This window comes from Magnolia sinica, chromosome 14 (genome assembly GCF_029962835.1).
Source record: "Magnolia sinica isolate HGM2019 chromosome 14, MsV1, whole genome shotgun sequence".
NCBI classification, from domain to species: Eukaryota; Viridiplantae; Streptophyta; class Magnoliopsida; order Magnoliales; family Magnoliaceae; genus Magnolia; species Magnolia sinica.
The window spans coordinates 4,645,846-4,671,096 of record NC_080586.1 but is presented as its reverse complement, the minus strand read 5'-3'; the positions used below and the strand labels follow the sequence as shown (position 1 = coordinate 4,671,096).

Genomic DNA, 25,251 nt, shown 5'->3' with positions numbered 1-25,251 from the left:
CCCATATTGCACATGTGTCACATATTACCACATATGGATCCATGTAGATGGGGTAGGCCTGAGTGCCTTCTAGGGGTGCACATCGAACCGGTAGAACTGTGGAACCGGACTGGAACCGTTGGATCAGTCCAGTTTGGTCCGGTTCTAGACGGCACCGGTTCCGGTTCCGGTTCAAAAATTTCGAGAACCGTTGGATACAGATCAGATCTGGTTTAGGGCCCTGTAGAACCGAACCGAATTGTGGCCAGACTCGTGGATCCGAACCGTCATCCAAATACTACTTAAAAAAAAAAAAAAAAACCTAATCTATCTCTCACTCGACTGTTGCCGCACCTGCCCTGCCCTTGCCCTCTCTCTCGCCGACTGCCGTCCCAACCCTTGCCCTTGCCCTCTCTCTCTCTCTCTCTCTCTCTCTCTCTCTCTCTCTCTCTCTCTCTAAACTTCTTTCCAACGAATCGCCCGCGATAATGAAAATTGAAAAAATCTCTGTCAATTCCAGGTCAAGCCAGGAACAGAGAAAGAAAGGAAAGGCGAGCATCTCTCTCTCTCTCTCTCTCTCTCTCTCTCTCTCTCTCTCTCTCTCTCTGCGGTTGAGGAATAAGCGGAGAAAATCCCAAAGGCAAAACGCACAACAATTGCCCATTCTCTGTCTCTCCCTCTCCTTTTTTGAGAAGACTATGGTGATAGTTCACCACTATCTTTGAAATGATGGTGACTTGTACACCATACAAACATTACATGCTTACAAAAATCGCACCGTCCAAATTGGGTCCTTAGTGTGGAACCGATCCGAAATCGAACCGTTTTTCACGGTCTGGTTCCGATTCGGTTCTAAGGTGCTAACAGTCCGGTTCCAATTTCAAAAAGTGTAGAACTGTTAAGAACGGTTCGGTTCCGGTTTCACCCCAGAACCGGACTGAACCGACCCGTGTGCACCCCTAGTGCCTTCACTCGGGTTTGCTCGTCTGAGGGGATACTCTGGTTGCACATGACGCTTGATACACAGGTTCTTTTAAATGAAATAAAATTTTAAAAATGTACAAGGAGCATACATTAAATAAATAAATAAATAAAAGCAGTAAATTGTGAAAATAACTATCACTATAAATCAGATTGGTTAAACAATTCCAGCCTTTGATTATTGGATTTTTCATGATATATTTATACTTGGAGCATGTCTTCTTGGAAAATGTAATTTAAACTATTTGTACTTCATGGTTGCAATTCTTTAATTTATTAGTGCATGTTTATCATTGTCAAAAGTCAATTTTGAAGTCATTTGTTTGATTTCAAAGAGTTAATTCTATTAGGTCTTGGAGCTATTAAGTAGGAGTAAATAATTAATAGTAACTTTTGAAGCATGCTTGTTTGAGAGAAAAATAACTATGTAATTATGCTTAAAGAATAGTGTCAAATGCATGAAATCAAAGAGAGATTGGGTTACTTTAAAATCCTTAGGTCCCACAATGATGTGTGTGTGTGTGTTATCCATACCATTTGTCCCTTTCATCATCTCATTGACGGCATGAGCCTAAAAATGAGGCAGAATGGAAGGTCAAGTGGACCACACTTAGGAAACCGGGGAATTAATAATTTTCATAGTTCAAAATTGAAATCTTTCTAAGGCCTATAAGGATGTGCATTTAATCATCTAACTTGTTCCTAAATAACATTGACATATATGAAAGGTCCACGTAGATACCAGCTTGACCCAAAACTTATGTGCCCCCAAAAGTTTTCAATGTTAGGTGTTTAATTCCCATTATTTTTTTATGGTGTGGTCTACTTGAACTTTAGATCTACTTCATTTTTTATTCCATAACAAAAAATGAGGTGGTGCAACAGATGGATGACATGGATAAAATACATATATCCTAGTGGGCCCCACAACTTTTATATGTGTAAATTATACAAATGTAAACCTTAAAGTTGGAAGCTTTGCAAATAAGCTAAGCTTCCTGTCAACGTCAACCTTAAGACTACAGCTGTAAATACATGGGTCAATAATCATTAATCATTTACCACCAATTACCCTAGTAAATGAAAATTACAACCGTCTAAGTGGACCACACTTCATTTACCCTAGTAAATGAAGCATTCTATTTTATGTGGAGGAATTCGCTTGAGAATGTGGCAAATTGATCTCTCACTCATCTTCTCATGGCTAGCTACAACGAGGCTTTGTATGGTTTTTCGAGGTCAGGTGAATAACAAGCGAATTCCCCCGCCCCTCGAAGCTGCTGAAGCCCTAGCTCATCACTCCTAAAAATAGAATTCTACTCTGTGGGTCCCATATTGAGGTATGAGTTATATCCAAACCGCACATCCACGTGGCAAGTTCATCTTAAGGCTTAAGCTGAAAAATAAGACATATAAATATCAAGTGGACCACACAGTAGAAAGAAGTGGGAAATCGAACGCCTACCATTGAAACTCTTTTGGGGGTCACAGAAATTTTGGATCAATATAATATTTGTTTTTCCTCTTCATCCAATTATGTGTAACCTTTTGAACAAATTGGATAGGAAATGATGACCTTATGAACATATTAGATGGAAAATAAACGTTATGGTAGGTCCTACGGATGTTTTAACAGTGAAAATCATTGTCTCACTGATATTTGTGGTGTGGTCCACTTGAGCTTTGGATTTTTTATATAAAGATCTAAAATGATTTTTCCAAATGGATGAACGGTGTGGATACACAACAAACTAAACATATGGGCCCACCTTCGGTGATGATCCAAACCATTCATACGGTGGGTGGGCCAAAAATAGATGGCAGATAATCTTAAAATCAACCACATCTAGTGATTTTAACCATCTGACATGCATTAGTACAAATAATTGTCCATTTGCCAGCACCAGACAAAATGCTGATATCGCATGGTTAATTTCTATATATATGTTGTGAAGATTAGGAACTTGGACTCAGCCACTCGGATTGACTCAGCCGAGTCAGGGGGTGACTCGTCCTAGTTAGGGCGGTCACTCCGGTCAGGCGCATTTTCGATGCTGATGCCTCATGGTGCGGAGCTGGATTAGAGTCAACCGAGTCTGAGTTGACTCGGACGAGTCGCATTTGACTCAGAAGCCAAATCCATATGCTTAGACCTATAGAAAGGACCGGGCTAGCTTAACTATGCGTAGGGATGCATGGTCTCCAAGCGGCATGTGGGGGACAATGTGCATATGTCCAGGTGCATTGCCTTGTGTTTTACTTGGAAACCAGGAGGTTGGTCCAAAACTCAGGTGGGCCACATCATAGGCGGGAGTTGGGATTGGACGACCAACATTAGTTGCATGTGGGATCCGTTGTGGTTTATATATATGCTCATCTGATACAAATCACCAGGACAAAGGAATGTTCCAAAATCATGGTATGTATAAAATTTTGTGGGCAGTACCAAAGTTTAGGCATGATTTTACGGGCCCTATTTGATTTTCTAAATTTAATGTAAATACCTTGTAAAAGAGTAATGATTTTTTTAAGCAATTATCGCGTGGTTGTTTATGCTTGATTTGATTGGCTTACTTTTTTAACATAGAAACCACAGAGGTGCAAAATATTTGTGGGGCTCACCATGATGTATGTGGCTTATTCACATTGTCCATCCATTATGCAAGATAAATATGGGGCATGAACCAAAAGCTAAGGTAGATCCAAAGCTCAAGTAGACCACACCATAGGAAAAAATAAACCGAACACCTATTATATATTAAAAACTTATTAGGGCTACCGTATCCTTTGGTGTGCGCTGCTTGAGTATTTGATCTCCAAAAACATTAGCGTAAAATGAATGGATGGTATATATATATATATATATATATATATATATATATATATATAGTCATGCTCCCCTGCGCACCAACGCATGTGCGCATATTTGCACACGTGTTGTGGGTGTCTAATCTGGATAGCCCATGTGATGCGGAATCCCATGAAACCTCACGCGGGAAATTTTCACCCTAATCTAAAATTCTAATGGGCCATAGCAAAGAGAAATGCAAATCAAGGGAGAAAACTGTTTTAATTTTTCATGGCCCATAAAAGTTCTAGATCAAAGTAAAACTTGGTCTTGAGAGGTTTCATGAGGTGTTGCTTCACATGAACGGTTCAGATTTTGGATCTACATCACGTATGATGGGTTCTCAAAAAAGTTCGTATGTAACAGGTACGAATTGGTTCTGTGTGTGTGTGTGTGTGTAAAGGTGAGCCCACGAATTTAAACTAGCTCTTTTAGATCAATTTTGAAATAAAGGTTAATTTTCTAAGGAAGTGAAAGTGTAATAATTGCTTATTTATCAAGTATTTACCAAGGATTTAGAAAATCAAATATGCAAGACCACCTCAGTATTTTGATTGGTATGATGTTTAGGGTCAAGCCCAAAGAGTAGATGGTGCACTAGATGGACCGTGTGATCTCAAACACACGAAGTTGTTCGCCCCCACATAAGTGGTAGGCACACCCCTATATGCATAAGAGTTTCCATTGGATTAAGTGTTCCCAAAGCCTTTCCCTATTAGCAGGAACAAGGCGATGATGGTGATGATGATGATGATGATGATGGTCCATTCATTGTGGACCAATTAATCAAATGGCATATTTCTTGACCACAGTATAATGGTCCATTTGCATGTAGCCAAAAAGAAAGTGCGGGACCATCGGATTTCCCTAACCCATTATAGGAACCACTAGATGAGGAGTTTATAAGAGCCGGCCCCTCTCACGACCATGCATGCTCACCCCTCACGACGATATAACTTACTTAGGGTTGGCAATGGGATGGTGGGAAAATAAAAGGATGATTCAAAAACATTCATTAGAGCATTCTTTCAACGGACATATGCAGTTTAAAAACACTATAAAATCTCAAGCCATGATCAAGTTTCAATGATAACAGGCATTCAAAAACTTAGTACACCCATTGTTAGTTCACACATCACTGTTAGCCACCCCCACTAGGGAATCGATACCAAGACTCCTTAGTGTTGAAAGGAGGTATATATCTTTCACTCAGTCTACCACTCGGGCTATGGATCTTCGTGTAATAATTTCATTGTTTAATTACCATACACAACCGGCCATGGCCCAGCTCTTTTTAGCTAATTATTACTTGAAGACCCTAGACCAGTGGATAGCCAACCCTATCTACAATATACTAGTTTAAGTTGTGAATAAAACACCCTAACTTTTTGGGACCCACAACGAATCCACTCCATCCATCGGTTGCACTACTCAAGTATATGCCTTGGGGCAAAAAATCCACTATATACAAAAATCCACACCAGTGGGAATGATGGGATGGGACACCAACCATCGGTTTGCATGTGGGGCCACCATGGTGTATATCTTTCATCGAAGCCGTTCATCAAGCGTGTACAACTGGGATGAAGAGAAAATACAAAAAATCAGCCTGATTCAAAACGCAGGTGGGCAAAAATGTGCGAACTGCAATTCTACATTGTTCCAATTGTTGTGGCCCATCTGAGGTTTTTATTGAGATGATCTTATACATATGCTCTGAATAATAGTGTTTTCACCTGATGGATGGAATGGATTTCACATATACATCATGGTGGCCCCAAAGAGCCTGGGTGTTTTATGATTTGGATCCTACCACTCACCAGATGATGACATGGAAAAAAGAAGAAGATCACTTTGGATTGCCAAAGAAGAGAACATATTTTGCCCCATGCATGTGTGTGGGAAGAGAGAGAGAGAGAGAGAGAGAGAGGTTATCTCTCATGCTTCATACAAACATCATGGTGATCAAAAGAGAACAAATATTACAAGAACCCCATCATCCTAACCTTTCATCTCTCATCTCTAGTGACCATAGCTTGAGAAATCAATGGAAAGGACAGCAGGTGTATCTTGAGTAACCCTCACTTCCTTTGAGCCCTCACTCCCACCATTCCCCTCTTGAATTGCATCACAATACAAGGGTAGAACACTACCACCTCCCTCCTCATGCTCTTCTTTTACGGTCTTCCCACTAACACTGCTAACTTCCTTTAGCTCCTTTCCCTTTCCCCAAAGGACAGCATACAACCCTCCAACTATCACACCAGACCCTACAACACTGAAAAATAAAACAACAACAACAACATTTAGCCACTAAAACACAAATTTCATATTGGGGTCCTCTTTTTTCTCGTGTTGAGGTGGGCCGTTCGGACCCATGCCTCAGCGTCCATGTTTTAAAACTTAGTTTGGGAATGAAATTTGTCCTAGTCATATATGAAGTAGAGGACAAGTGCCTACACTGAATCATATCGTCAATACCGATATGATTCGTTCAATACCAAGATGAGTCGTGTAGACAAAACGAAACAAAAGAAGTTAGAATAAGTGGACTTCTTATGTGTTCAAGGGTTGGGCTTTTATTGTTAGGTCCACTAAGGATTAAGGTTTCTTTCTCTCTTGCTATTCTCTATAAATGAAGTGGTGTGGAAAGGAATTTTACACCTTTTCTTTTACAAATCAGCATGGAATCATAGCACTTACATTAATACAAACCCAAGTCCAAAACACATATGAAGCCTACTTATTCTAACCAAATATTCAAAATGTGATTGGTCTTGCTCAGTCTCCATTGGTCCCAACTTAGTCTCTCATAACAAGGAAGAATAGATAAATTAAATTCTTATTTTTATTCACTTGCCAATATGAATCACCCCTCCAATTTCACATGGTGGGGACATCTTATGGTTGGATCAATTGATCTTTGAGTGTTCCATTTTTGTGTTGGAGCACTAACCAAGTTGAGCAGGTTAAATCACATATGCACATTACATGTTTTGTTTTTATAGTAAAAAAAAATTCAAAAATAAAAGTTTGTTTTTAGTAAATAAATAAATATATTGATTATGAAAACTTTCCATAAAAAGAATATATATATATATATATATATATATATATATATATATATATATATATATATGCAGTTGGTAAGAGAATGGAAACTTTGAAATAGAGAGAAGCATCTTTAATAATCCAAAATAGAGGGAAGGCATTTGAAATTATCCCGTTTTGATATGGTGATGTCGAGAATCAACGTACCTTCCCACATATAATTTTTCATCTAAGAGTCCCCATCCAATTATGGCCACGATTACAAGCAATAAAGGGCTGAACATCGAGACGAATAGCGGACCTCTCCTATGTATGGCCCATGTCATCAATGAGAAAGAGATTCCAGAGCCCACAATTCCCTAAGGTTCAAATTAAAATAAACATTTGTTAGAATTTTTATTTAGAGATAAGCAATGTTTAGAAAATGCTAATTGATAGAGACATGCAACTAATGCCACTGTCGCCATTTTGAGGGTGGAATTAAATGATCCTTGAGTGTACAATATGAACACTATAAGTTTACATTTTGTGTGAGTGTGGTCCATCGACCAGTGATCAAGAACATCGGCCTATTAGGACCCACCTAGGACAGACCAAGTCGTAAAGGTCTCCCAGATAGGAAGATCGTAGCCGCCAATCTCAACCTTTTAGTTGAATGTGAGCCATTGGTGTATTTCTCTTCTTAACTGTCTATCTCATATCACAAGTTGAAATATTAGCATTTTCCTGCTGATGGGGTTTTCAATCATGGCCCAACCACAAGGAGCCCATCAGACCACTACTCTGAGTACAAAACCATTGATTCCATTTTTATAATATTGTGTATATCTCAAGGTCAAGGTTCATATAATTCCTCTCAATCCAACTGGCAGCCATGGGCGTGGCCCATTCAAAAATCTCAGTTTTCTTTGCCTAGTCATGCATTTATAGTCCTACGATACCATTTTTCAACATTGGTGAATCTTACAGTATATGCCGCTGCAGTAAGTCTGATGTTCCAACCGAGCGCCCATTCGGAAATGTCTCTTTCAACGCATGCTCCAATGACCAAACACTGGATGCTTGCCATGGAACACATTACTGAAGAGCTTGTATAAGGAGATGAAAAGGACTTGCTCATTTTGGCCTGGAATTTGACAAAACCAAAAAAATAAAAAATGAAAGCTGGTTAAGTACTTGATAATCATTCATTTCTTTCAGGTTAATCAATTGAATGTTTTGATCTCCATCAATTCTAAAATAAAATTACTACTTTAATTCCCTGATAATATATATGACAAATAGCATTTCCATTTTATTGCAATGCTAATTAAGTTCACACCCAAACACTATCTACAAAAGTACTGTTTCTATCTAAAAGAAAAGATCATTTTATATCCACACCTGAATTATAAACCAAGCTGCCCAAGAAAAGCAACTACCAACAACTAATGCACAGCCAAGGACCATGTTCTCCTCATTGTTGGAATTGTTGTGACTCATATTCTCTGCGTATCTCCAATGCATGCCTGATTCCCATACTCTAACGAGTTTTCCCTTGTAAAATGTCATTAACATGGCACCACCCACACATAATATTGTTCCTATAACCTTAGCCTGCCCTGAAAGTCTCTTGATTCCAACGGTCTCCATCCTACAAAAGCCATTATGATTTATTACTGTAAGTACTCAAGAAATCAGATCATTAGTGTTGTTAAAATCCCGCGATTTAAGATTTTAGTTGAATCTTAAGCAAAATGATTTGAATCCTACTCGTCCTACGATTTATGATTTAAATCCTTATTTACAATTTAAATTATACTTGTTCTCTTCTATTTTAAACTTTACTGATCTTTAATTTTATATTTTTAAGTTGGTGGGGCTTTAAGAATTATTTAGAAAAAACCTTAAAAAAGAATAATTTAGAAAATGAAATTATTTTATTTTATTCTTTATAAGAGATTAAATGATATAAAATTTCTCCGATGTTATTAAATGGTAGAGTTTTTTTTTTAAAAAAATATAATTTCTTACTTTTTAATTGGTCGAAATGCTAAATTGATGCATGACTTATCTGGAATGCTAAACCGTCTACAAAATCTAATGCTGCTTTTCCAATGCAATTCTACATTAAAATAAAAATAAAAATTGTAACAAGAGCAAAAATTATTAAAAGATCTTTGTATGTTTTGAAAGAAAAAAAATCTTATAAGACAAAAAAAAAAGAAGGTAATATAACAATCATTTAACACTATCACGATACGGTATTACTTGTGCATATTGGTAGCGAAGATGATTGTTGAGTGTTGTTACATCTCTGTAGAGCATGCGTTGCCCCGTTGTGGCCCCATGTTGAGGCGGTTCGATGATTTGAACCATCCATCTTCTTGATACTCTCATAAACAAACCGTGATCCATTCACATTATCACACTTCAGTGATAATCCTGACTGTTGATTTATGAGTTGAATATGGCTAATATGAAATTTCTTTTTTAGTGTTCTAAATTCATCTACTCATGGTGATGGATGGTCGAAATCATCTAGGCAGTGATGGTCAGGATCATCCATTCAACACAAGTTTCTTACAATGGCCCTTGTTAAACATGGGTTGTTCCAATCATCGGGCCCTCTTAGCATGTTCATTCCAGAGATCCTGAATCATCCGAGTGTGACACGTGTAGGGGGGACTTTTCTCCATATATATACACCAGAAATATGGTGTATGTGCATGCCCGATGGCTCCTATCATATGGACAACCGATTTTATATTGTTGGCAATGGTTCGGATCCCTCCTCAGGTTTCATGTCTCACCTTTTGAGTCAGGCCCAGTTGATAAATGGATAGGGCTTGGTGTTGGTGTTGCATGAAGGTATGTGAAACTAAAGGCCCAATTACTAAACGGGCTGGGTCTATGTCCCTTTTTCAAAGGACAAAAAAAATGGGGCCACCCAAATCCATCCAGCCCACTAGCACGGGTAGAGCTGGGGCCGGGACGACTGGACTCGTCTGACTTGTTCAGATTCAACTCAATCCAAATCGAGTGGGTGAGTCCATCTGAACCGATTTGACTTTGTCCAATCTGAACTCACATCAAGTCGAGTTCGAGTCACCCTACTCGACTCGACCAAAATCCAACTTGGTACCGACTCAACTCGATTCGGAGCTCAACTTGTACATATATATATTTAAAAAAGAAAAAACTCATGCATTTCATATATGAGATGCCCTGTAGTTTATGGAGTGTCTACAATTCTATCAAGTGCATTTAGGTTTTGAGTTGTCATTTAAGCCCGTGTATACCCGCTACACTTGACCCGACTCGACCCCACTCAGTATTTGTGATTGGATCAGACTCGGTCCGGATTAGTACAAGCTAGACCCAGACTGAAATTGGGTCAGGCATGCTAGACTCAGTACCGAGTCGGGTCGAATTCAGGTCAGGCCTATTTCAAAATTTAATCGAGTCAAGTCAGCCCTAACTCGGTCCGACTCAACTCGATGCCCAGCTCTAACCACTGGTGCATACGTATACGAGGCCGAATTGTCACAATGCAATTGGGATTATAATGAGGGCCGCTTTACATGATGGAACCACTTGTTATTAGGTGTCCACAAGCGGGTGGGACCCGTCTTAGATGAAATATACCTGAAAGGAACAGCCATGACGAAGGTGATCGCTGGGAGTAAGTTGCTCAATGCGCATGTAATTGTGGGCGTCGAATATTTGAGCCCTAGAAAATATAAGCACTGGTTCATGGTGGACCTGATGCATTCCAAAATTAATAATAAATAAAAGAAAAGCATGGGTCATTCCCTGCCCACATTAGCAAGTCTAAGAATGAAAGTACTGAGTGTGTAAGTTAGTAGAAATGCATCAAAGCCATCAACGCTCACCCGAATATAGAACATAGAAAAATCTGAAAAAGGATAGACCGTGTGATCTTCAATCTCGTCTTCCTACAGCACAATAATACAAATAGGATGTTAGACTAAATTAGAGTAGTCTTTTATATTAGGAAATTTCCTTATTTTAGCGTTGGATCTTACTCATTTTCGTGTACTTAGCTTAAAATGATATGAGAGAAGGGATGGACGGCGTGGATATACAGATACACCACAGTGGGCCCGGGCCCACCCACAGAACTGCCAGTTCGTGGCTGGAGACGGACGCAATCCTTCCTGTGTCCACTGTGATGTTTTAGAGAAATCCTACCTGTCCATCCATTTTTTGAGTTCATTTTAGGACATAAAGCGAAAAACGAACCGTATCCATTGCTCAACTAGGCCGTACTAAAGGAAAATATGGTTAGGGAAATTACTACCGTTGAAACATCCTTGGGTTCGACGGTGATGTTTACATGCTATCCATAACCTCCCCATTCCGCATGGACGAGAGACCGGAAACCGGATTGGCTACTCACACTGCCATTAGCCAATGGCTAGTGGTCGGTTCTCTGTGGGCCCCAACATGATGTATGTATCTCATCCATGCCGTCCATCCATTTTTCCAGATAATTTTATGGTATGAACCCAATCTGAGGTAGTTCAAAATTTCAACTGGGCCACACAGTGTTGATTGAACTCTCACCATTAAAAACTTCTTGGGGCTACAAAAGTTTTTGATCAAGCTGATATTTGTTTTTTACCTTCATCCAGGTCCGTATGATCTAATCTACAGGTTGGATGTCAAATAAACATTACATCGGGCCCTAGGAGGTTTTTAATGGTAGACATTCAATCATTACTGTTTTCCCATGGTGTGGTCCACCTGAGACTTTTATATGCCTCATTTATAGGATGCAATATTAAAATTATGTCTAAAATGGATGGACGGTGTGGATAAAACACACAGATCATGGTGTGGCCCACAGAGAACCTACCACTAGCCAAACCGTGTCCAAGAGACCATGAGAATTCTGAGAGTGCATTGACAAGAGTAATGCGAAGATAACCCGCACGTGCTGGATACTCTTCCTTCCCACACGCGCGAGCGTGGCTCGTGCATGAGAGATCCAATCCATACATTAAAAGTTGGATGATCAAAATTGACGAATCACCCACGTTCCTTGAAAAATTTGTGGCCCACTTGATGCATAGATGAGCCTATTACCGATCTAACGGTCCAGATCTCATGTACACGAGCAACAACAAATGGGCAGTGGAATTCACATTCTTGAGTAGCCATAGCAGGACCTTCTTTGGACTTTCAATTTCTACAAGTGGGACCCATTAATCTCTGATCCAAACCGTTGAAGGTGGCCCAAACAAAGAGACGGTTGAAAAAGAAAATAATATAATGGTTCAAATTCTATAGATCTTCGAATCTGAGGGGTTTTCTTGTACATTGAGTATCCTCAGTGGCCCCATCTTGTCAACGGTTTGGATCGCTGGACCGTGGGCCTGCTTATATTGAAAACCTGATCACACTGTAGAAACTCTCAAGCTGAGAATTTGTATATTTCCTATTACAAGAAAAGAAAAACTTTCGTACTCTGGCAAAGTTATACGGATGATACGCAGGCACTTAGAAATTGCGTACAATTAATTCAAATTAAACCACCTAAATTAGGAGTTCCAGTTAGATGTATCAGGAGTCAAAATTCACAATCATTTGATTATCTGACTATCAGATTGGAGGACATTTATTCGACGGTTAAAAATGAATATTATCCAATGGGCCATTTTAACAAGTGTCCACGAATAAAAGGTAGGATGGTACATTTCTAAGTTCCCGAGTATCAAGCATCAGATGCGGCCAGAGTATCAAATCAAGAGCTTAAGAAAACCCATTCAAAAAAATCGAGAAATGCTCCGGTGCTCTGGCAGCACTACAAGTTGTAGTGCTCCTAGCTGCACTGATTTGCTTGAACAGTCTAATCTATTGAGCTGAACCTTCTATTAAGTCAGAAATACATTCCATTGTCTACCATGCGAAAATCACACTGTTCAGATGTTCCAATCCATCTTTGATTTGAGATTTCCCGTCTAACCATCCTTTTCCAATCCATGGATGGAATAGTTAGGATTGCCTAACTAAAGTGATTCTCTAGGTGGTGTTTGGCGCTTGGTACTAGGTGGGATGGGATTAAAAAAAAAATGTAATTATTATATATGGCAGCGATTGTCCCCTGTGATAAGCTTAATTTTATGCTATATTTGTAATACGGTGTTACATTGAATAAATATACCCACCATCATTTAAAACTATTGAGAATAACACATATGTGTTATATCCAAACTGTTCATCTGTTTTGTAACCTCCTTTTATGGCCTGGGCTTAAAAATGAGGTAGATCCAAAACTTATGTGGCCCTAGAGAAGTTTTCAACGGTAGGTATTCAATCCCCACTGCTTTCTATAGTGGGGTCCAATTGAGCTTTAGATCTACCTTATTTTTTGGCCCATGCTCTAAAATGATCTCAAAAATGGGTGGATGGTGTGGATATAGGCAACACATCATGGTGGGACCTACGCAACTTGCTAACATTGAGTGAAATTGGCACGTTACCCAATACAATTCCATCTAATTTAATTCCAAGCTTCTCCAATCTTCTCAATCATTAAGTGGAATGGGCACCGGACCAAATGCAATTCCATCCCACCTAAACCGGGCGCGGATTAGATACTGACAAGGTCAGTATCTAAATCGCTACTGAAGTGACGTCACCAAGCTATGTGGACCCCACCATGATGCATGTGTTGTATCCATACCATCCATCCATTTGGAAAGATCATTTTATGGAATTAGAAAAATAATGAGATATATCTAAAGTTCAAGTGGACCCCACCATAGAAAACAGTGGGGACAGTGACATCCACCGTTCAAAACTTCTTAGGGGCCACAGAAGTTTCTGATCAAGCTTATATTTTTGTTTTCGAATTGCATGCTGGACCTAATGAACGGTATAGATCAATGGATTGGACTGTCTATGTGTGCCAAGGCAACTAGGAGAGCACTGGAGCATTTCTCTTCAAGAAAAACACAAATCTTTAAATAAAATAAAATAGAAAAGGAAGGGTAAGATCCAGTCCACCAACTGAGCCATCTTGGATCAGTGTACCATTTAAGGAGGCATGCCCCACCATCGATAGGCCATCTACGGTCAATCAAAGCCGTTAACTATTTTATGATTTTATATGCCCATAGATCAACGGCTAGAAGAAAAAATGCGACGTAGCATGCATAAAATCATCATGATATTTACATCTTAGCCCATGAATTGCATGCTGGACCTAATGAACGGTATAGATCAATGGATTGGACTGTCTATGTGTGCCAATGCAACTAGGAGAGCACTGGAGCATTTCTCTTCAAGAAAAACACAAATCTTTAAATAAAATAAAATAGAAAAGGAAGGGTAAGATCCAGTCCACCAACTGAGCCATCTTGGATCAGTGTACCATTTAAGGAGGCATGCCCCACCATCGATAGGCCCTCTACGGTCAATCAAAGCCGTTAACTATTTTATGATTTTATATGCCCATAGATCAACGGCTAGAAGAAAAAATGCGACGTAGCATGCATGTACATGTACCTCTCCCAAAAATAAGCAAACGGAGCCGTGAAAACGGCGGCAAAGATCTGACGGTAAGCCACCATCACAAAAGGATTCATGCCGTCATCCATTGCCAGCTTCGACACTATATTCAATCCAGCAAAGCCTAATTGCACAAGGACCATTGCTAATGTGGGCATGAAGTCTCTAGCCATCTCTCTCTCTCTCTCTCTCTCTCTCTCTCTCTCTCTCTCTCTCCTTCCTTTTTCCTCAGCTGTAGAGACCCGAGAAGAGGGGAAAACAATGCAAGAGGCTATATAGGTGTGAAATCCAACGGACCCAGATGCTGTAACAGAAAAAAAGTCCCACCAAAGAGTCTCTTGTGGGATTTGAATATCCCTTTCTAGCTGTCTTTAAGCCTTTCTTTCTGGTGTATTATTTTCATGGTGGCAGGTGGAGGCTAGGCACTGATGTTATGACACGCTGACGTCTCATTGGATACGTGGCATGCAAATGCCTCAGTCCAAACCTCTGAATCTTGTTTCCCATTGCGAATCATTCACCGTTGTCCAATTGATGTCCATAAAATACAAATACGGTTCATTTATTGGTATTTAAGTGAGGCCCACGATTTTAATGGTTCGGATTTATGAATATTTGAAAGGAATGTATGATTTAGACCTTTGCGTGTATATGGATTATTATACTCCGTCGGAGTATCGATGTTAACGTAAGCAGAAGTTCAGGCGCGAAACGTTTCAGGTTTCTTGCAACAGGTGGGCTCTTGCATGGGACAAGATAAGCTGGACGTATCTCGTGTTTCCCAAAATGCCCTTCTCCTTTGAGAGCGGATTAGCTGTTACCCGGGTATTAGCCAGTGTTACCCTAACCGTGAGGGACCCACCTAGACAATTTTTTTAAAATATCCACGCCGTCCATCTGTTTTATCATTTTATTTGAGGATGTAAATCCCAAAATTTAAGAAGATAAAAGTCTCATGTGGACCACAACACTAGAAACTAGAAACTAGAAACGGTGATGAATGACCATTAAAAATATTTTGAGGGACACAAAAGCTCCGGATCAATATTATCTTTATATTTTCCCTTCCTTAGGGTCTTCTTGATATTATCAACAGGTTGGATGGAAAATAAAATTACATAAATATTACGATGGGCCCTTTCGAATTTTTAATGGTAACGTGCTCAATCAACACTGTTTCCCGTGGTGTGGTCTACCTTAGATTTGAATCTATTTAATCTTTTGTACCGAGTTATAAACTGGTCCGTAGAAACGGACGAACGGCGTGGATATACAACAAACCATCAAGGTCGGCCCTACAGTAAGGATAGGGTGTTAGCCAATTAACACCTAGTCCGATCCCTTCACCTTTTCAAGGATCCCCATTTGGGGAGGGCGCGGACTAGGTGCTACCCGTGCTATCCCCGCCTGTTCGGAGCATTGGACCGCCGGAGGCTGGCTCGAGGGTCACTAGGGGATGGGCAGTGTGGATAAAATTCATATATCAGGTAGTACCTCATTGGTTTTTTGTGTTGAAAATTATACAGATTTATATTATTTATGTATAACGTGGAAACCAAAATTAAAAATTAGCTTGAATAAGGACAGGCTGAAGCACGTCTGGGACGTTGTCCTTAAAGTGTTATGCCCCTACTCAGGTGAATTGAGTATGCTAATAGGTTACAGACAAATCACTTGTAGGATACGACGAGCCTGGTGTGGGTCTGCATTCAGCAAACATGAAAGCCCACCAAATGGAACTTTATTACACTTAGTCTGGCAGAAATTAAATAAAAGAGAGAAATCCTAAAAAGAAAAAGAGAGAAGAAGATATATGTAAATGAGACCACTACACTGGTCTATTCTTCAGCTATTGGTTCAATTGAACCGTTCTAGACCACACCGGTGGTCTGTTCTTCAAGCAAAGGGTTTAACCCTTGCTGTTTTGCTGGAATCACTAGAGTATAAGAGAGGAATGGTTGGCTGTCTAAGTTCGTATGGGTCTGTTGTAGTGGGTTGAGAGATGGTTTGGAAACCCATCCAGACTCTCCTTTTATAGGCTATGGTGGCTGGGGGTTATGGTCTAGGGAAATAAATCCTATGACCATTTTTTAGCTGTTGGAGAAAATTAGTCATTTTATAGTCATTTTCTTACTGTTGTGCATGGGCCATTAAGCTGCTGCATGCTGACTATTGTGAAACAGCAGCTATCCGTTTTCTAGCTGTTGGGCTAGCCATGCAGCAGTTACAGCTGGACCCTGCACTTATGGCACAACTGTTACAAATCTGCTGCAACAGCTCTTTTTCAACTCTATATATATACTAGAGGACTCTCATTCAGTCCTCTAATCTCTCATTCATCCAGTCATTCGGCTTAGCTACTTAGTCGCACCGCGACTCGCACACGTCTCGCTTCAGTTCGCTCAAGGTGGCGAAGGAGCGACTCTCTATTACACGATGCAGGCATGTGAAGTGTGCCACTAGCGCCTCTGTAGCCACACTGCCTCACATGCACACGCCCTCGTGCCGAGCTCGAGACCGAGACCGAGCTCGAGCACGTGCGCGAGCGTGAGCGCGCACGCGCGGGTGTTCCACTACGCACTGGAACACGCAAGTTCCATTCTCCTATGGACCATGTGGGTAAGTATTATAATACTCCACCACTCTCATATAAAGTACTTTTCCTTCTCCTCTTTTTCCAATGTGGGACTATTCCCAAAACCCACAAAAAGGTATTTTTCAAACTTTTTATAATATATATATATATATATATATATATATATATTATATTAAAATATATTTAAAATCAGTATTTTTGCAACAATCCCCCACTTGATTTTAAAAATATATTTTTTCTCGATTAAACATTTCTTCCAGAATAATCAGCTTATATGCATAAAGAAATATATCTTTCGATTTTAATCTTCCCTTACTGTAAGTATCTCAAAACTCTATCGAAATGACCGGTAGCCGTAGCTTTGAACCAGTTATTCCTAGATAACGGAGTCGAAGAAACTACACACATATTCGTTGTGTGTTAGTTAGAGTTCCCACAATCTTGCTCAGCATAATCAATGGTCATGTGCTATCCTAAGTCGTGAACGATCCCAAGATAAAACTCCTAACTCTCATGAGAGACGACACCATCTCTACGTTCATATAGGTGAAATCCTTCCAGTGTCTTCATTACTATAAGACACTTGTCCTTTAGATTGGAATTCATTAAGAGTTCTAATTGCTTGCCTCCAATTGCAGAGGTTCGTAAGTAGTATCCCGTGAATACAGGGTCGATCCCACAGGGAGATGAATTGTGAAAAGAAAAAAATTAAATGCAAAACAAACTAAGTAATAAAAACTAAACTATTGATTTAATTTTGAGATTTTTAAATGAATGTAATTTAACTGAATAAAATAACACCCAAGCTTCAAAGTTCCACACATAGGTTAATGTTCTAAAATCATGATGACTTGGATAACACAACTGGGATCTGAGCACTATGGTCAGTCTAATCGGAAAATAAAACAGTTTAAATATTTTAATAAGTGATATAAAATATTAGAAAATCATGGATTTGCACCATTGATATATATTCTCAAGCGTCAGTGATTTTAAGAATTCAATATCAATGAGATAATGAAAATCAAAGAAATATAACAGGTTGAGAACCTTTCCTATATAGAAAATCTGATTGATCTAGGATAAGTCTATCCATTAATGTGGATCTCATATGATGGAAACATATGCATCTCACAATAGGATAAAAAACAAAACCTAAATAATAGATAATATGCATACATCATTCTTCTCATCATTAAAACAATCAATCATCATAATCTTAAAGAATTATTAAACTCATGTGCTTCCCTTCTAGCTTGAGCTAGAAGGAACTTAGAAAAACATAATTAAAATAAGAAAGGAAAAAAATAAGAAGAAATAAATAAATGCAAATAGAAAAGATCTAAAAAAAAATAACTTATAAAACTCTAATAAAATTAAAAACTCTTTAAAAACCCTAAATTTTGTTTTGGGATGCCTTGAATGATGTTTAGGAATGCCCTAGGAAGCCCTATTTATAAGTAGGGAACTCCAATTTTCGTACAAAGTTGAAAAACCCTAGAAACTGCCTCAAATATACGTATTTTTTCAAAATAGACTTCTCGCTGCATAGTTCGTTTAAAACAGACTTCCTGCTGCGCAGTTTTCCAAAATAAACTTTACAACTTCAGAATACACTTTTCAAGACAATTTCAGGATTCTTCACTTCAAATCTTCGATTTTCTTCATTCCTCACTTGGTTTTCTTAGATCTTTGGCATGTGAATTCTTCAATCTTGGTCTCCTAAGATCTATCTCTTGCATTGGTAATTCTTGAACATCAAATCCATGCTTTTTAGCACCATTTTTCAATCCAAGCACTTAAATTCACCTTGCAACACATGCATAAGTAAAATAGAATATTAAGATGATTTGTGTTCATAAAACCAAGATATAAATGGAAAAAATTATGCAATATTTGAGTCTCAACAAGTTCTAAGACTCAACCCTCTCGTAACGCTCAACACTTATCTATTATGGATGAGATTTTCTAATTTAGGTTGGGTTACCATCACTGGTGAAACTTTGGTTGAAGAGTTTCAACCCCATTCCTCTAGATATAGTATTTACTACTTCTCTCGGTAGAGGTTTAGTAAAAGAGTCTGTCATGTTATTACTTGATTTCACATAGGAAATAGCAATATTATTCCATCTCGAATCAATTATCTGACATAATCATGTCGAAGACTGATATCTCTAAACCTACCGTTATATGTGCCGCTATAGGCTCTAACTAATATGGCTTTACTATTACAATGTAGTGACACAGCCGATATAGGCTTTACAAAGAAAGGGATTTCTAATAGAAGATCCCTTAGCCACTCAACCTCTTTGCCTGTTACAGCAAGGGCTATAAATTCAGACTCCATAGTCGAGTGCGTTATGCAAGTCTGTTTCTTATATCCCCAAGATATAGCTGCACCTCCTAAGGTGAATATCCACCCTATAGTAGACTTGTTGTCCCATGCACTCGATATCCTGCTCGCACCGATATATCCTTCCAATACGGTAGGAAATTCTGAATAAAATAGTCATTAGTCTTTGGTTGCTTTTAAGTAACCAAGGACTTTACTGATTGCATTCCAGTGTTCAATACTGGGGTTACTAGTAAACCTACTAAGTTTACTCACAGCATATGCGATATCAGGTCTAGTGCATTGCATAGCATACATAAGACTCCCTATAGCACTCAATTCTAATTGTGCAACTGTTCTTTCAGTATTTTCTTTTAGCTTGATACTTGGATCAAACGGGGTTTTTGCTTCCTTTATATTTAGATGGTTAAACTTGTTTAGTATCTTCTTAATATAATGAGATTAATACAAAGCATAACCCCCACAATGTTTTTTAACTTTGATACCTAAGATGATATCAACTTGTCCAAGATCCTTCATTTTGAATACGGAAGATAGAAAGCTCTTTGTTTCAGTCAATCCTTTCATTTTATTACTTATTATTAACATGTCATCAACATACAGACAAACAATAACGATACAACTACCATCTACTTTAGAATATATGCATTTGTCAGCTACATTATGCATGAAATCATGAGATAGTATTTTGGAATCAAACTTCTCATGCCAATGTTTTGGTGCTTGTTTTAATCCATACAAAGATTTGACTAATCTACATACTTTGTTTTCATTTCCTGTAGAATGAATCCTTTAGGTTGTTCCATGTATACCTCCTCATTAAGGTCACTATTCAGGAATGCGGTCTTTACATCCATTTGGTGGATGTGGAGATGATGTATGGAAGCTAACACAAATAATATCCTAATGGATGTTATCCTAGCTACAGGAGAATATGTGTCAAAGTAATCTATCCCTTCTTTTTGGTTAAAACTCTTAGCTACTAGTCGAGCTTTAAAGGTTTGGATAGTTCCATCAGTGTGATATTTCTTCCTAAATACCCACTTACAACCTATGTGTCTAGAATCGGAAGATAAGTCTACTAATTCCCATGTTTGATTTGACAGTATAGATTTCATTTCATCGTTTATAGCTTCTTTCCAGAAAGTTGAGTCTCTAAAGGATACAACCTTTTTTATATGTTTTAGGATCATCTTCTATAGTCATCATTATAAGTATTTTTTTTATAACATTTTTTCTATCTCCTTCTACAAGATGAAAAATGACGCGTTGTGAGTTTATGTAGTCATCTCCTAGACTCTTCTCTATTCTTATCCTTTGACTCTTACAAGGTTCAACAAGAGTTTCCACTATCTGTGGAGCTGTGCTATCTGATTCTCTATTAGAAGTTTGTATTTCATTATCTTTTGACTCAAAGGATAGTGAGTTCTCAAAGAACTCAACGTCTCTTGATTCTATTATTGTATTAGACTCTACGTCTAGAAGTCTATAAGTTTTACTATTTTGTGCATACCCTACGAAGGCGTACTTAATAGCTCTTAGTCCTAATTTAGTTCTTTTTAGATCAGGGGTTCTGCAATATATAAGACACCCCACACATTTAGATATCTTAGGTTAGGTTTTCTACCTTTCCATGTTTCATATGGAGATATTTTATATTTTTTAGACGGAATTCTGTTTAGAATATGGCATGCTGCAAGCAGTGCTTCACCTCATAGACTTAGTGGCAACTTTGCTCTTATCAGCATTGATTGACCATCTCTACTAATGTTCTATTCTTCCTTTCAACTATTCCGTTTTGTTGAGGTGTGTATGGCACAGTACATTGATGTATTAGTCCATGTTCTTCACAAAAGTTATCGAATTCATTTGAGAAGTATTCTCCTCCTCTATAGTTACGGAGAATTTTTATCTTCTTATTTAGTTGATTCTCTACTTCTGTTTTATATATTTTAAACATGTTCAATGCTTCATCTTTACTCTTTAATATATAAACATACACATATATAGAGCAATCATCTATAAAGGTTATGAAGTACCGTTTACCTTCACGAGTAAGAATGCCGTTTAACTCACAGATGTCACTGTGTACAAAATCCAATACTGGAGACGATCTTTTAACACTTGGAAAAGGTTTTTTCGTCATTTTGGATCATATGCACACTTCACATTTATCGGTTTCATTATCTGTGTATGAGATTAAACCATTCTTAGCCATGAACTTTAAGGTATTATACCCTATATGGGCTAGTCTATCATACCACAGTCCAACGGATTCAACCATATACGCAGAAATGCTACTTTCATTTAGAGAAAACTTAACTATCTCATTACAAGTATATCCCTTTTCGACAAAATTCTCATTCTTAAATAAAATCAGTTTACCTGACTCGTACACCATCCTTATGCCTGGTTTACCCAGAAGATCCCCAAAAATTAAGTTTCGCCTCATGTCTAAGACGTGCGGTACATTAATCAGAATCACTTTCTTTCCAAAAATGAATATCAATTCGACAGTTCCTTCGCCGATGACATTCGATTGGACTTCATTACCCATTTGGACTTCTTGACCGTCGATCAATTCCTCATAGGTTTTGAAGGCTGATTTGTCGTAGCACACATGTACTGTAACGGCAGTATCATACCACCAACCTGGAACTTTATCTTGGATGGTATTCACCTCAGTGATCATAACTACAGTATCGCCTTCTTCTACTGCACTTGCTTCTTTTTTAGATTTGCGATATCGGCATACTCGAGCATAGTGCTCGATTTTTCCACTGATATGGCATGGGCCTTTGAACTTTTCGTTCTTCTTTTGGGCGTTTTTCTTGAATTTTCCTTTATTGGGTTTCAGGGAATCGTCCTTCTTAAGATTCTTGTTATTAATGTTCTCTACTGCATGTACCTTGGACGAGGCATTCTCGTTATCATTCTTTCTTTCATTGTTACGGAATTCTTCTTCAATTCTGAGGTGTTTTTGAATTTGTTCCAGTGTGTAGTCCTCAGTTTTATGCAGCAACTTCTTTTTATAGTCTTTCCACATCGGTAGCAATTTAATAATTATAGCTCCGACTTGGAATGATTCAGAAAGATCAATTTTGATGGCTTTGATTTTATTTACTATTATCTGCAATTCTTGGATTTAAGGCAGCAGCGGTTTGTTATCTATCATATTAAAGTCAAAATACCTGGTGATAAGAAACTTGTTGGTACATTCTTCTTGAACCTTATAGTTGAACTCCAAAGCGGCCCAGATCTCCTTTACTGATGACATTTGTTGGTACAGATCGTACAGACGATCGGAGAGCACGTTCAGTATGTGTCCTCGACACAAGAGTTCGTCTTCAGCTCGTTTGGTGCGAGCAACTACCTGTTCAGGTGTGTCTGTGTCGGATGCTTCAGGTAGTACTTGCAGATTTAGATCTAATATGTAGTAGATCTTCAACGCCGTAAGAAGAAATTTCAACTTGTCTTGTCATCTCGTAAAATTGGTTCCATCGAACCGATCAAGACGTATCAAGTCCTGATTCATCAACTTGATGGATGAAACACTGTCGGCTTCCATCAAATAACGCTTCAAGATTGTTGGCAACTATACAGATTTATATTATTTGTATAATATGGAAACCGAAAATAAAAATTAGCTTGAATAAGGACAAGCTGAAGCACGTCTAGGACGCTGTCCTTAAAGCGTTATTTGCACCTACTCAGGTGAATTGAGTATGCTGATAGGTTACAGGTAAACCACTTCTAGGATACGATGAGCCTAGTGTGGGTCTGCGTTCAACAAACACGAAGGCCCACCAAATGGAACTCTGTTACACTCAGTCTGGCAGAAATACAATAAAAAAGAAAAATTCCAAAAAAAAAAAGAGAGAAGAAGATGTATGTAAATGAGACCACTACACTGGTCTATTCTTCAGCTATTAGTTCAATTGAACCGTTCTAGAGTACACCGTTGGTCTGTTCTTCAAGCAAAGGGTTCAACCCTTGCTATTTTGTTGAAATCATTGGAGTATGGTTGGCTGTCTCAGTTCGTATGGGTCTGTTGGAGTGGGTTGAGAGATGGTTTGGAAACCCATCCAGACCCTCCTTTTATAGGCTATGGTGGCTAGGGGTTATGGTCCAGGGAAAAAAATCTCATGACCGTTTTCTAGCTGTTGGAGAAAACTAGTCGTTTTCTGACTATTGGGCTAGCCATGCAACAGTTATTACTAGACCCTGCACTTATGGCACAGCTATTACAGATCTGCTGTAACAGCTCTTTTTCAGCTCTCTATATATACTAAAGGACTCTCATTCAGTCCTTTAGTCTCCCCTTCATCCAGTCATTCGTCTTAGCCACTTAGTCGCACCCACGCCCACGCCCTTGCACACTACCTCACATGCCCACATGCTGTCATGGGATTTATTTTCTTGGACCATCTCTCAACACTGCCTCACATACTCACGCCCTCGCACCGAGCCCAAGCGCGCGCGGGTGTTCCAGTGCGTAGCACTAGAACAAGCAAGTTTCATTCTCCTATGGACCATGTGGGTAAGTATTATAATACTCCACCACTCTCATATAAAGTACTTTTCCTTCTCGTCTTTTTCCAATGTGAGACTATTCCCCAAACCCACAAAAAGATATTTTTTCAAACTTTTTTATAATATATATTATATTAAAATATATTTAAAATCAATATTTTTGCAACACTTTGAACCTCCGCCTGTTCCAAGCTCAAACAGGCGGAATACCTGGTTCGTGTGGTTCATGTGCATTTTAGGACAAGATGTTCTTCTTGGAAGTGATTGGTTACTCACCTTGCAACTAGTCAATGGTGGGTATTCTGTATTATGTGCTCCATGAGCCCCTAACATGATGTATGTGTTTCATCCATGTCGTCCAAACATTAATTTTATGGTATGACCTTAAAATTAAGGTAGATCAAAATGTCAAGTGAGCCATACATTATTAATTGAACTCTTACTATTAAAAACTTTTTACGGCTACAATAGTTATTGATAAAGCTGACATTTGTTTTTTGCCTTCATGCATGTTGGTATTACATAATCTACCAATTGGATATCAAATAAGCGTTACAGTGGACCCTAGGAGGTTTTTAATGGTAGACAATCCCTACTTCTCCCATGGTGTGGTCCACTTATGATTTTGATCTACCTCATTTATGATATAAAGTATTAAAATAATGTATAAAAACAGATGAACGGTGTGGATAAAACACATAGATTATGTTGGGGCGCACATAGCACCTGTCACTAGCAACCTGGCTAGTGTCAGCGTCACCCGCCAAACTGCGTCCCTTCTTGTTTTGGAAGATTTCTGACAGGAGAGAACGTGGGAACCGGTTCCTGTTTCACTTAGCCAAACAAAGTAACCGATATTCTTGGACCTCGCCATATTTTATATAAAAATCCACCCCGTCCGTCATAGCAAACACATTATTTTAACGGTACGTAAAAACTATTAACCCTATTGAAAAAAATTATGGGACAGAACAAAGAGAATAATGAAAAACTGCTCCTAAAACTTAAAGCTCACATTGTGTAGCCCGAATGAAATCTGGATCAGTGTTATTTTTGGATTCTAACTTAACACCTATTATTTTCACCTGATTAACGGTTTTGATGAAACACATACCATGGTGGCTCTACACAACCTGCGGTTGGCATGTGATCCCCATGTGTCTGTGGTATGGCCCACCTGACCTTTGGATCTAGCTGATTTTGTTATGCTTGCCATAGAATCAAGGATAGAACCTGATGTACGGAGTGGATTATATATATATATATATATATATATATATATATATATATATATATATATATATATATATATGGGAAAAGGTACTATGCGCTCGACCTCACAATAAGCTCCCGTGAGGTCGAGCTGTGTGGGCCCCACCGTGATGCTTGTCG

General features: G+C 38.6%; 1 protein-coding gene across 1 annotated transcript; it reads right to left on the bottom strand.

The window, feature by feature from the left end:
• Nucleotides 1–5,718: 5,718 nt before the first annotated feature.
• Nucleotides 5,719–14,717, bottom strand: LOC131225804 (WAT1-related protein At1g09380). Its single transcript, XM_058221399.1, has 7 exons — nucleotides 14,375–14,717; nucleotides 10,735–10,797; nucleotides 10,487–10,603; nucleotides 8,243–8,492; nucleotides 7,827–7,985; nucleotides 7,067–7,218; nucleotides 5,719–6,086 (listed from the first exon to the last, which is right to left on the bottom strand). Exons 1-7 carry the CDS (start codon nucleotides 14,548–14,550, stop codon nucleotides 5,831–5,833), a joined length of 1,173 nt encoding a protein of 390 aa, XP_058077382.1. The 5' UTR covers nucleotides 14,551–14,717; the 3' UTR covers nucleotides 5,719–5,830.
• Between the last annotated feature and the right edge of the window lie 10,534 nt (nucleotides 14,718–25,251).